General features: G+C 45.3%; 1 protein-coding gene across 1 annotated transcript in view; it reads right to left on the bottom strand.

Moving 5' to 3' along the window:
- Window positions 1-13,004: 13,004 nt before the first annotated feature.
- The window catches only part of LOC124798754, a 557,216-nt gene continuing 555,787 nt past the window's right edge, over window positions 13,005-14,433 (bottom strand). The window contains exon 4 of the mRNA XM_047262282.1: window positions 13,005-13,084. Coding sequence (XP_047118238.1) covers window positions 13,005-13,084 — 80 coding nt within the window. The remainder of the gene's footprint in view (window positions 13,085-14,433) is intronic.

Below are 14,433 nucleotides of genomic sequence, written 5' to 3'. Positions count from 1 at the left end.
ATGAAGTTTTGCCATTCGTGCACCCAGGTTCGTCGTTGAGTACACCATCGCAGGCGCCCCTGCCTGTGATGCAGCGTCAAGGGTAACTGCAGCCATGGTCTCCGAGCTGAGCAAACGTGGTCGAACTGTTCGTGCAGATGTTTGTTGTCTTGCAAACGTCCCCATCTGTTGACTCAGGGATCGAGACGTGGTTGCACGATCCGTTACAGCCATGCGGATAAGATGCCTGTCATCTCGACTGCTAGTGATACGGGGCCGTTGGGATCCAGCACGGCGTTCCGTATTACCCTCCTGAACCCACCGATTCCATATTCTGCTAACAGTCATTGGATCTCGGCCAACGCGAGCAGCAATGTCGCGATACGATAAACCGCAATCGCGATAGGCTACAATCCAACCTTTATCAAAGTCGGAAACGTGATGGTACGCATTTCTCCTCCTTACACGAGGCATCACAACAACGTTTCGCCAGGCAACGCCGGTCAACTGCTGTTCGTGCATGAAAAAACGGTTGGAAACTTTCCTCATGTCAGCACGTTGTAGGTGTCGCCACCGGCGCCAACCTTGTGTGAATGCTCTGAAAAGCTAATAATTTGCATATCACAGCATCTTCTTCCTGTCGGTTAAATTTCGCGTCTGTAGGACGTCATCTTCGTGGTGTAGCAATTTTAATGGCCAGTAGTGTATTTGCGCTGCTCACAGAGGAGTTTTTCCGGAGCCGTATGTTCCGCACCATTTCATTCGTTCGAGTTCAGTGGTTTCTTTTTCATTAAGAGTTTTTGATACAGTTGCATACGAAAAGCTTCATAAATTATCGCACCTGTGTGTGCTACAGAGTGATGAGAAATGCAGGCAAATTGTTTAAAATGTGCTGTCGCCTTTGGAATTTACTGTAGCTGGCAGCGCACAGAGCGAGACTATTCACTCGTTCCCACAACCGTCGCCGCTACATACGTGTAGCACCCAACGACGGCACCACCGCCTCATTCGCCACTTCACGTCAAATAGCGTCGTATCCTGGGATAAAAATGCCGGCAGAGCGACACCAAGTCGACATCGACATCTTCATCCCTACAGATACTCCGCGACCCACTGTACGGTTCGTGGAACAGGGTAGTCTTTACCGCTACTAGTCATTTCCTTTCCTGTTCCACTCGCAAATAGAGCGAGGGAAAAACGGTTGCTGCATGCCTTCGTATAAATCCTAATTTCTCCAACACTGTCTTCGTGCTGCTTACGCGCAATGGATGTTAGCGGCAGTAGAATCGTTCGACAGTCAGCTTCAAATGCCAGTTCTCTAAATTTTCTCAGTAGTGTTTCCCGAAAAGAACGTCGCCTTGCCCCGAAGCTTTACCATTTGAGTTCCCGGGGCATCTCCTTAACACCTAAGTGTGGTTCGAACCTACCGGTAACAAATCTAGCCGTCCGCCGCTGAATTGCTTCGACGCCTTCTTTCGATCCGGCCTGATAAGGATCCCAAACAGTCGAGTAGTACTCGAGAAGATGTCACACCAGCACCCTGTAGGCGGACTCCTTTGCAAGTGAACCACTGTTTCCCAAAAGTCTCCCAATAAGCCGAAGTCGACCATTCACCTTCCCTACCACAGTTTTCACATGCTCGTTTCATTTGATATCGCTTTGCAACGTAAAGCCCAGATATTTAAACGACTTGGTGGTGTCATTGAGGACACTAGTAATACTGTAACCGAACGTTACAGATTTCATCTTCCTACTCATCCGCATTAACTTACGTTTTTCCCCATTCAGAACTAGCTGTCATTTATCATATCAACTAGAAATTTTGTTTGAGTCGCCTTGCATCTTCCTACAATCACTCAACTTCGACAACTTACGGTACACCACACCAACATCAGCGAACAACCGCAGATTGCTGCCCACCCTGTCAGCCAAATCATTTACGTATACAGAGAACAACTTCGGTCCCATCTCACTTTCCTGGTGCACTCCTGACGGTAGCCTTGTCTCTGACGAACACTCGCCTTAGAGGACAACATACTGGGTTCTATTACTTAAGAAGGCTTCAAGCAACTCACATATCTGGGAACTTATTCCTTATGTTCGTACTTTCGTTAACAGTCTGCAATGTGGCACCGTGTCAAGTGCTTTCCAGAAATCCAGGAATAAGGAATCGGCCTGCTGCTTTTCATCCATAGTTTACAGTATATCGAGTGAGAAAAGGGGAAGCTGAGTTTCGCACGAGCGATGCTTTCTAACACCATGCTGATTCATGGAAATAAGCATCTCAGTCTCAAGAAAGTTTATTATATTCGAACTGAGAATATGTTCAAGGATTCTGCAGGACACAGAAGTTAGAAACATTGATTTCTAATTTTGTGGGTCCGTTCTTTTAAACTTCTTATACACTGGAGTCAGCTCCGCTTTTTTTCCAGTCGCTTGAGACTTTGCGCTGGGAAGAGATTCACGATAAATGCAAGCCGTAGAGTAATCTCTGTAAAATGGAATTGGGGTTCCACCCGGACCTGGTGATTTATTTGCTTTCAAATCTGTCAGTTGTTTCTCTGTGCCAGGGATGCCTGTTACTATGTCGTCCACACGGGAGCCCGTGCGGTGGTCGAACGACGGTATGTCTGTACGATACTCCTGTGTGAACGATTTCTTGAACGTGTTGTAACCAGTCTACATCCTTACAACTCACGCACCGGCTGCGTTCTGGTTGACAAGCTATCCTGTAAGCTGGGACTATATTTGGTGTTTGAATGAATTTCTCTTACAGAGGAACCGTACGAACTTCCTCTCATCAATGTAATTTATACGGACAGGGTGTGGAGGGCACGACGAAGACTTCCATATATGTAAACAGTAAGAAGCAACTCTCCACAGTTTTCGAGAAAATCGAGTTTGAGAATTTTAAACGTATTTATGTAGTCCTGCTTTGTATGCTCATTTCTATTAAAGGAGACCGCTGCCGAGCGAGTAAGCACTTAATTTCGCAAGTGGCAGGTCGCTGGTTCGAATCCGATGGTACTCGTTTTATTCCTATGTATTTTCTAATAACAATTTATTATTTACGCCTCCCGCACAGTACACGAAGACCCAAAGGTACCGACCGACCGCCGTGTCATCCTGCGCCCACAGGCGTCACTGGATGTGGATATGGAGGGGCATGTGGTCAGCTCACCGCTCTCCCGGCCGTATGTCAGTTTCTGAAACCGGAGCCGCTACTTCTCAATCAAGTAGCTCCTCAGTTTGCCTCACAAGGGCTGAGTGCACCCCGCTTCCCATCAGGGCTCGGCAGACCGGATGGTCACCCATCCAAGTGCTAGCCCAGCCCGACAGCGCTTAACTTCGGTGATCTGACGGGAACCGGTGTTACACTGCGGCAGGGCCGTTGGCAACAATTTATTATGACTATGCAAATTATCAGTATCTAATAAATCATGTATTATTTTCGTCATCTTTACCCTTTTAAAACACGTTGATACTACTAGTATCACACTAGATGTGTATTAACAGGGACACTAAAACAAGAAGAATAACAAGTGTTTGAGCAGCGAGAGCACCGCCGTGACACGTCCTGATTGCTACCGCCGTACAGAAGCGCACTCCTCACTACCTGCTGGAGTCCTGGTTGTTCTTCGTGTTGTTCCTATTGGCCGGCCGGTGTGGCCGAGCGGTTCTAGGCGCTAAGCCTGGAACCGCGCGACCGCTCCGGTCGCAGGTTCGAATCCTGCCTGGGGCATGGATGTGTGTGATGTTCTTAGGTTAGTAAGGTTTAAGTAGTTCTAAGTTCTAGGGGACTGATGACCTCAGATGTTAAGTCCCATAATGCTCAGAGCCATTTTGTTGTACTATTACTGGTAATACATATCGACAAAATGAACTTCTACTAGACCAATTTGGGACCTCTGTATCAAGTGATCACGTAAAATATTGTTTTAAAAATAATTTTTTGGTAACGAGAAACAAACCGACACGGCACGGAGTGTCGCATGAAAGACAGCTGCACACTGCAAAAACAAAACTGAAAATATCTTCCGAAACACTAGAGAAAATACTCCTGAAGACTCTTAGGAGAAACATCGGGTTTATTACCAAACAATACTTTCAAGTTCGAAAAGTTTCTTCATTTAAACATTCCAGTTCAAATGGCTCTGAGCACTATGGGACTTAACTTCTTTTGTCATCAGTCCCCTAGAACGTAGAAGTACTTAAACCTAACTAACCTAAGGACATCACACGCATGCATGCTCGACGCAGGATTCGAACCTGCGACCGTAGGGGTCGCGCGGTTCCAGATTGGTGCGGCTAGAACCGCTCGGCCACTCCGGCTGGCTAAACATTCCAGTGCTAACTGCGTCTCCGAACCAACTGCAATTACGGGGTCACAATAGTCAGTGGTCAGTACTCGACATTAATTGTTTCTTGTATGGATACAATTAACATCGAAGTGCTAATGTTTAATTTACCTCCTAAGCTAGTAAAAAGGCTATGCTTTTATCTAGAAAGACGAGGAAAGAAATGTTCTTGGCTAGCACGCATCAATAACAATTAGTTATTGAGTAAATTGGGTAAGTTGTAACTTATAGTTACCCATGTCAGGATATTTTTGGAAATGGCTAAGAATTACGAGAAACAGTCGACTGAAGGAAGAGAACAAGATCAATACGATTTTATCAGAGATCAGCCTGATGAAGGAACAACATATGCTCATTTTGAATGTTCCGCGTGTGCTTAAACAAGTTGTGTAGTATTAATACAGTGATGATGAAGATGAGGTCCCATACTCCGAGGAGCGTAGGGGAGCGACGCGGGAGAACCGCGCCGCCTTACTAGGCAAGGTCCTAGTGGAGGTGGTTCGCCATTGCCTTCCTCCGACCGTGATGCGGATGAATGATGATGATGAAGACGACACAACAACATCCAGTCATCTCGAGGCAGAAAGATGAGGAAAGGAATGTTCTTGGTTAGCGCGCATCAATAACAATTAGTTATAGAGTGAAATCGTAAGTTGTAATTTATAGTTAGCGTCGTCAGGATATTTTTGGAAATAGTTAAGAATTACGAGAAACAGTTGACTGAAGGAAGAGAACAAGACCAATACGATTTTGTCAGAGATCAGCCTGACCCCGTCGGGAATCGAGCCCGGTACCCCGTGCACGGGATGCGAGAACGCTATCGCAAGACCACGAGCTGCGAGTATTTTACACTAAACTGAGTAACATAGTTTTTCTGGTTACCACGTTCTGCATGTCCTTCCCTTAATAACGTAACAGCTGATCGGTATAAAAATTTGTAATGTGTGTTGCCGCCCCGTGTTGGGATGTCGTGGAAGTTGACTGCCCTAGATGTGACTACGCGCGAAAAAGATGAATTAAATAATTTAAAAACTGAAAACGACGACCTGAAAACCAGAAACAACGTTCCAGGGGCACGAGTTCATTCTACTGCTGCCTAAGCCGAAATAATCTGATCTGCAAACATTGCAGTCAGCAAATTACAAATTTCTGCAGCATTTACCATTGGAATGGGAGGAGGAATTAATGATGCCAGTTCAATTTAAAAGATGTCAGTTAAACAGTATCTCTTTTGTTATACTGTGCCAACATTAATTTCAGCGTGTGCTGTTATGCCAGAACGATTTTTTCAATAATAAAGAGATAGAGATTTGGTGCTCACATATCTACATACCAGCTGACGCCTGGCGACCGAATGAACAGTGGCGTTCGCCTCAGATTTTATTATTTCAGTAGAGTTATGCCTCCGGTTATTAATAGGAATGCATGTGTGTTCTGCATGGATGTCCAGCAGTTGTACTGACACGTCAAACAAACTCTCGTGAATCGCATCAAAAGTTAATGAAGTGTTTATGTTGCGGGAACATAGTAGAGAAGCTTCGGAAAAGTCTTGGTGTGTTACAGCCCAGTGCATATGCTATTTAATAACAGTTGTAGCAGAGCTGTGCACCGAAAGATAATTATCAAGGTAGTTAACTGGATTCAGATTCGAACCTATGTTTTAGAAAAAAAATCATTAATAAGATGTCGGTAAGCTTAGATTCTGTCTATAAGAAAATGAAAGAGAACTTTTCGAGAAAAGAGAAGCAACTTTATGAATATGAAGAGCTCAACTATCCAGTCAGTATTAAGCGAAGAGCGGAGGATTAAAAGGTGTTATACAATGAAATGCTCTTGAAGAGAATATTACGGATGGGAAGAGGAAACAGGTGAAGATGAGATGGAAGATGCGATCCTGCAAGACGAATTAGACGGAACAATCAAAGACCTAAGATAAAACAGGACACCTGGAACAGACGACCGCCTAAAAATTTATAACGATCATTGAAAGAGAAATCCGTGAACAAACTATTCCATCTGATATTCAACACATATAAGACAGGTGAAATGCCCTCAGAGTTTAAGAAGAATGTAATAACTCCAGTGTGAAAGAGGGAATTTACTGACAAGTGTGGCGTTCATGCTCGTTAATCCACTCCTTTATTGTCCGCATATACTTTACCACTACCACACTTCTCTTTGTAGACTCTCATAGCGACAATGTTTAGCTGCTACTGCCAATGGGTCTTATGCAATCCGCAACGCCTTCAGATACCACGCGCAAGATTTCCATATTCTGTCGCTAGTTACACACAAGCTATTAGACTTACAGAAAAAATAAACAGGGAATATTTGAGGGGAATTTAGTTAAATTTTGTATTGAGATAAGTTTTCGCTAGAGGCCCGCAGATTTCGAATTATTCAAGAAAAATGCACAAAAAAAGTGAGCTACAAACGAGTTTTTCTTGGACAATTCTAAAACAGTGCCACTAGTAAAAATGTGTCCCAGTACAAAATTTAACTACGTTAAATTTCCTACAAAAATGTCCCGTCCATTCTTTTCTGTAGGACTAACATTCTGCATGTAGCAAGTAAGAGAATATAAAAATCACGCATGTAATTTTTGAAGGCGTTGCAGGTTCATAAAAGCTATCAGTAGAGGCAGTTGAAACATCCTGTATAGCCGGAACTAGAAGGATAGTAAAAGGGCATATTAAAAAGAACAAACGTGACACACATTTAGAACAAAGTGTGAAATGTGCCACAGTGGTGCAACAGGAGAACTGGGGTCAGGATATAAATTTTTAAAGTCGTACAAATACTAGAAAATGAATGTATGATTTCTGCAAGAAAAGAATAAGAAGCGATTGAGATCTCCAAGAAAGAAAGCAATTTCAAGACAGATGACATAGGATTCATAGCTTCCTGTCATCGTGGAAGTATATACCCAGCTAGCAGGGAATACAACAACTATCAGGAAGACAGCTCTGCAGACGATAATAATATTTCGGTGAACAGTCCCCCATCTCTTTCACTACATGTTAGCGCTACCTGTCCAAACACAATGGCTAGCCAATAGATAAAATAAAGTCTGTGGCGTACAACCCGTGATCGGGTTCTAGCCCGAGTGAAGGCAAAGTGGAGCCTGCGATTCGCCGCAGCAATAGGAAGGGCAGAGAGGCGAGCCAATCGCCCATCGCCCAGGCCAGCTCTGAAGTACTTGGTCGGGGTGACACTTGTCCAAAAACACACTGCTGGCGAGACTGCGTTTCAAGTGGCATACAGATTCACTGAAATATAGGAAGGGCAGAGAGGCGAGCCAATCGCCCATCGCCCAGGCCAGCTCTGAAGTACTTGGTCGGGGTGACACTTGTCCAAAAACACACTGCTGGCGAGACTGCGTTTCAAGTGGCATACAGATTCACTGAAATTTTCTGTCCTGTCTAGCACTGTAGCACAGTATACTGTAGTCTGTGACCCTTATTACTAGGAATTAGTTTTAGTATACGTGGAAAAGTTGAAAAATAGTGTGATCAGCCACTTTCTGTATCATAATATATTTTGCCTTTAGCAGGTTACGGTTCGCTTGCCCAGCTTCTGGTTTTGAATTGGTGAAGCCAAGGAATATGAAACTATAAAAGCCATCTGAAGTGTCATGGGTTCTGCAGAAATATCAGTACATTCTGTTGCGTACCAATCGAGAGGTACACAGCCAGTACCGTGAGAGGCCGCCACCACCGGGCACAACCACTCGCGTGGTGTCTCGGAAGTCCGCGCAGCAGCCTCCAGATGCCGCTCACAAACGCGGACCTCTTCCTGCTTCTGCACTACATCCTTCTGCACGTCGTGTATGTCTGCCGATAGTCTGGACAGCCAATAGAAACACTGTCAACTGCGGATTGCATTGCTTACGTCTTCTGGTGATGAACCTTGAAATCCTTTCGACGACAGGCACCAATACACAATGGAAATGGAAATGAGAGTATGGCGCCAGTGGCCGGGAGTCCCCAGGCGGGACGTTCGCCCGTCAAGTGCAGGGCTTATTGAGTGCGACGCCACATTGGGCGACCTGCGCGTCGACAATGGGGATGATATGGTGATGTGGACAGCACACGATTCAGTACCTGAAGGGAGAAAATCTCATGCCCCACCCGGGAATCGAACCCGGGCCCACATACGTGGCCATCCAAAGCCCTGATCATTCAGCTATTGGGGCGGGCCCCAATACACAATGCGTCGTGGACACTTAACACAGCTCTGACCAGTAATAAGGCAGCCCAGTTCAGCGCTACAGCCCGGTCAGCACAGTACTTTGATGGCTATCTTCTGGCTTAGCAGTCGCTATTTACTAGAATCAGTAACAGTGTCTGCGTAGTTACAACCAGTTATCTACATCACCAACATCTACATAGATACTCCACAAATCACATTTAAGTGACAAGAGGTTTCATCGAACCGCCTCCACAATAATTCTGTGTTATTCCACTCTCAAACATCGCGCGGAATAAACGAACATCTATATCTTTCCGTGCGAGCTCTGACTTCCCTTATTTTGTTATGATGGTCGTTTCTCTCTGTGTCTATCGGCGTCAGCAAAATATTTTTGCATTCGGAGGGGAAAGTTGGTGACTGAAATTTCGTGAGAAATGGTACAAATGTCTCTGAGCACTATGGGACTTAACATCTGAGGTCATCAGTCCCCTAGAACATAGAACTACTTAAACCTAACTAACCTACGGACAACACAAACATCCATGCCCGACGCAGGATTCGAACCTGCGACCGTAGCTGTCGCGCGGTTCCGGACTGAAGTGCCTAGAACCGCTCTGCCACCGCGGCCGGCTTTCGTGAGAAGATCCCTCCGCAACAAGACGCTTTTTTCTTAATGATGTCCATCCCAATTACTGTATCGTGTCCGTCACACTCTCTCCCCTATTTCTCGATAATACAAAACGAACCGCCCTTCTTTGAACTTTTTCGATGGGTCTTTTAATCCTGTATGGTAACGATCCTACACTGCGCAGCAGCTCTCCAAAAGAAGACGGACAAGCGTAGTGTATGCTGTCTAATTACTAGATTTGGTACATTTTCTAAGTGTTCTGCCAATAAAACGCAGTCTTTGGTTCGCCTTGCCCACAACACTTCTACGAGTTCTTTCCACTTTAAGTTGTTCGTAAGCTGAATTTACGGTTTTTATATTTAATTGACTTAACGCGTTTTTTTTTTTTTTTTGGTCATCAGTCTACTGACTGGTTTGATGCGCCCCGCCACGAATTCCTTTCCTGTGCTAACCTCTTCATCTCAGAGTAGCACTTGCAACCTACGTCCTCAATTATTTGCTTGACGTATTCCAATCTCTGTCTTCCTCTACAGTTTTTGCCCTCTACAGTTCCCTCTAGTACCATGGAAGTCATTCCCTCGTGTCTTAGCAGATGTCCTATCATCCTGTCCTTTCTCCTTATCAGTGTTTTCCACATATTCCTTTCCTCTCCGATTCTGCGTAGAACCTCCTCATTCCTTACCTTATCAGTCCACCTAATTTATGTGGACTTAACGTGTAACCAAAGTTTAACGGACTGCTTTTAGTACTCATGTGGATGACCTCACACTTTTCATTATTTAGGGTCAATTGATAATTTTTGCATCAAACAGATACCTTTTCTAAATCGTTTTGCAATTTGTTTCGATCTTCTGAGGACTCTACTAGACGATAAACGACAGCATCCTCCGCAAACAACCTAAGACGGCTGCCCAGAGTGTCTCCTAAATCGTTTATATAGGTAAGGAAGAGCAGAGGGCCGATAACGATACCTTGAGGAACGCCAGAAAATACTTCTGTTTTACTCGATGACTTTACGTCAGTTACTACGAACTGCGGCCTCTCTGACAGGAAATCACCAATCCAGTCACATAACTGAGACGATATTCCATAAGCACGCAATTTCACTACAAGCTGCTTGTGTAGAACAGTGTCAAATGCCATTTGGAAATCTAGAAATTCGGGATCAATTTGGAATTCCTTGTTAGTAGCACTCAACACTTCGTGTGTATAAAGAGCTAGGTGTGTTTCACAACAACGATGTTTTCTAAATACGCGTGACTGTGTGTCAATAGACCGCTTTCTTCGAGGTTTTTCATAATATTAGAAAACAGCATATGTTCCAAAATCCTGCTGCATATAGACGTTAATGATATGGGCCTGTAATTTAGTGGATTACTCCAAGTACCTTTCTTGAATATTGGTGTGACCTGTGCAACTTTACAATCTTTGGTTACGGATCTTTCGTCGAGCGAGCGGTTGTATGTGGTTGTTAAGTATGGAGCTATTGCATCAGCATACTCTGGAAGGAACCTAACTGGTACACAATCTGGACTGGAACTGATTCCTTTCATTAAGTGATTTAAGTTCCTTCACTACTCCGAGGAGTTGTAATGACGATATACAGACTGTCAAGAGACAGAAAAGCTATTTAGATCTGATTGTAATGCGTTCAGGATCTCACGGGCCGTACATCATTTTGCACCAAAGTTAAGTGCCATTTGTAACGCAGTCTTGAGTAATGTTATTTTTTCCACAAGAAGTGTTTATTAACAAGCTTAGTGTGCAACGGATACCATAATGAACGGTAACAATCTTGTGCTGTCACTGAAGATTGATCTTAATTAAGGGTAGCATTCAGTTACTTCATTCACAACACATTCCATCTCCGTCCAAGTGTCAATCCGCTAAACTGTCACAAAATCGTCGCTGCCGCTATTTTACCCCTAGGGAAGATTCCTGGCAGTTCATAGCAGGCTGAGTGGATCTCGGGCCGTCCTAGAGGGGCTGTAACGAGGAAAATTCCTTGCTCGTACCCGGCATTGAACCCAGAACCTCCAGAATCGGAGTCTACTACTCTGACCTCTAGATCACGATGGCCATGGACCAGCAATAGTAGCTGAAAAAATTTTAACGAATAACTCCCCTTGCTGAATAACTGCGGGAAAATATTACTTCGTAAGCGAACGCAACACTGTTTCCGACAGTGTCCGGCCAACTGGGGACAACAGAAGAGGAACAAGACGCGGCCTAACAACCCACAACATTTTGACGTCTGTTAATTCTTTTGAATTGTCTGCCCTTGCCGTAAATCGAACATTGATTCTGAGCACTCTATCTATTCCTAGTCGATTGATTGAGAAAGGAGGCCGTTTGATCATCAGAACATAAATTTTCGCGTGATAAAAGTTCCTTCTGGTGTAGCATAACATTTTCGGCACCTACATAAACAACTTGAAATTATCTCTGTGTACGCATATCTATTTTTTCTTTTTTTACTTTTACGAGGACGTGCTGAAAAGTAATGCCTCCGAATTTTTTTATATTAAAACTCTTAAAACTTTTTAAATAAAAGCAACATTATTAATATTGAACATCTTTATTATTCATGTCTACATATTCGCAGGGCTCCGAATTGTAGCGTAACATTTCGGTGTGTACCGTAACTACGACGGTGGGCGACAAACAGCGTGCTGTAATCGAGATCCGAATTCGAAGAATTCATCATACAAGGAGCACGTTCTCCTTCGGCATAATAATTTATGCATTTTTACGCACACCATCAGTGGTGATTCAAACAAGCTTTACTGACAGGCGGTCTAACATCACCCTACCAATGGCTGATCACCAAAACCAAGTTACGCCGCTTTTGAAGTATAACTTTTATTTATTTAATTTTCTTTACCAGAACGTCTCGTCTTTCCTTATAATATTGCTGTCCTGATCAGTGCCATTAGTACACATTTTCAATGATTCATTTTGAACCGGAGCAGAAATATTATAGACTGAGCAATAAAATCCTCAGCGAGTGGTTTGACCTGCACAACCTTGCGGAGTTACTTCCTAACCGAAACCATGTGGTTATCGAGTCCAGGAGCGGAATTACACGGCATTAAATGATGCTTTGTAATGACTTCTCTGGGGCCGACTAATTCTTTGTCCGGTGAGCTTCATACAAACGCGATTTACATGCAGTCGGAATCGGAAATTTCTGCGGGTGCCTGAGCACTTTCCTGATCCACTGAATCGTACTGAAAATTGTCGCCGTCCGGAGAGGCGGAGCGGTTCTAGGTGCTACAGTCTGGAACCGCGCGACCGCTACGGTCGCAGTTCGAATCCTGCCTCGGGCATGGATATGTGTGATGTTCTTAGGTAAGTTAAGTTTAAGTAGTTCTAAGTTCTAGGGGACTGATGACCTCGGATGTTAAGTCCCATAGTGCTCAGAGCCATTTGAACCATTTTTTTGAAAATTGTCCTACTGCGACATTGGAACTGTAGGAAGTTCACTTGCTTCATAAGACACTTTGTAATTCTGACATTCGGCTTGTTTGACTGCATTTGTCACCACGCACACGAAAGCCTGGAGTCTTAAATCGTGAAAATTTGTTGGTTCTACGACGGGGATGTAACAAAAAGGTAATGGGAGGATGTCTAACATCAGAGGCGGCCCGGCAACGAAAACGGACAGGCGCGCGCAGTTGGCGTCGAAAGTAGAGCAGAGTGGCGGCGCTGGCTGCGTGTTGTGTGTGGGCAGGCGGGCAGGCAGGCACGCGGAACGCGATGAGGCCGTTTGCATGCGGGGCGGCTGGCTGCGGCGGTATGATAGCGGCTGGCAGAGCCGGAGCCGGCTGCTAGCTGCTAGGCGGTACTCACGTGCCGTTCTGCTGCACCAGACGGCTCGGCTCCACGGCGACGCTGTGGCGCTGCGGCTTGTCCTTCCGCCTCGCACCTGCAACACGCAACAGGCGCACGCACTCAAAACCTCTGCTGGCTCACCACTTCTCACCTTACTGCCTCGCTGGGTGAATATACCAGGATTATTTTCTAACAGCTGTATACAGTGAAGCGCCGAAGAATCTGGTTCAAGCATGCGTATTCGAATACAGAGCTGCGTAAACAGGCAGAATACGGCACTGCGGTCGGCAACGCCTGTATAAGACAATAAGTGAAACTTCTTGGCAGAGTAAAACTGTGTGCACACAGTCTTAATTTGCCAGGAAGTTTCATATCAGCGCACACTCCGACTGGTCCCGGCGGAGGTTCGAGTCCTCCCTCGGGCATGGGTGTGTGTGTTTGTCCTTAGGATAATTTAGGTTAAGTAGTGTGTAAGCTTAGGGACTGATGACCTTACCAGTTAAGTCCCATAAGATTTCACACACATTTGACCGCACACTCCGCTGCAGAGTGAAAATCTGATTCTGGAAACATCCCCCAGGCTGTGGCTAAGCCATGTCTCCGCAATATCCTTTCTTTCAGGAGTGCTAGTTCTGCAAGGTTCGCAGGAGAGCTTCTCTAAAAGTTTGGAGAGTAGGAGACGAGGTACTGGCAGAAGTAAAGCTGTGAGGACGGGGCGTGAGTCGTGCTTGGGTAGCTCAGATGGTAGAGCACTTGCCCGCGAAAGGCAAAGGTCCCGAGTTCGAGTCTCGGTAAGCACACAGTTTTAATCTGCCAGGAAGTTTCATATCAGCGCACAGTCCGCTGCAGAGTGAAAATCTGATTCTGGAAACATCCCCCAGGCTGTGGCTAAGCCATGTCTCCGCAATATCCTTTCTTTCAGGAGTGCTAGTTCTGCAAGGTTCGCAGAAGAGCTTCTGTAAAAGTTTCGAGAGTAGGAGACGAGGTACTGGCAGAAGTAAAGCAGTGAGGACGGGGCGTGAGTCGTGCTTGGGTAGCTCAGATGGTAGAGCACTTGCCCGCGAAAGCCCGCCGCGGTGGCCGTGCGGTTCTAGGCGCTGCAGTCCGGAACCGCGGGACTGCTACGGTCGCAGGTTCGAATCCTGCCTCGGGCATGGATGTGTGTGATGTCCTTAGGTTAGTTAGGTTTAATTAGTTCTAAGTTCTAGGGGATTGATGACCTAAGATGTTAAGTCCCATAGTGCTCAGAGCCATTTTTTGAATTTGCCCGCGAAAGGGAAAGGTCCCGAGTTCGAGTCTCGCTCAGCACACAGTTTTAATCTGCCAGGAAGTTTCATATCAGCGCACACTCCACTGCAGAGTGAAAAGGTACCGAGTTCGACTCTCGGTCCGGCACACAGTTAAAATCTGCCAGGAAGTTTCATGTCAACGCACACTCCACTG

The sequence above is a fragment of the Schistocerca piceifrons genome, chromosome 5, assembly GCF_021461385.2.
Source record: "Schistocerca piceifrons isolate TAMUIC-IGC-003096 chromosome 5, iqSchPice1.1, whole genome shotgun sequence".
NCBI classification, from domain to species: Eukaryota; Metazoa; Arthropoda; class Insecta; order Orthoptera; family Acrididae; genus Schistocerca; species Schistocerca piceifrons.
This window is presented reverse-complemented; position numbering and strand designations above follow the sequence as displayed.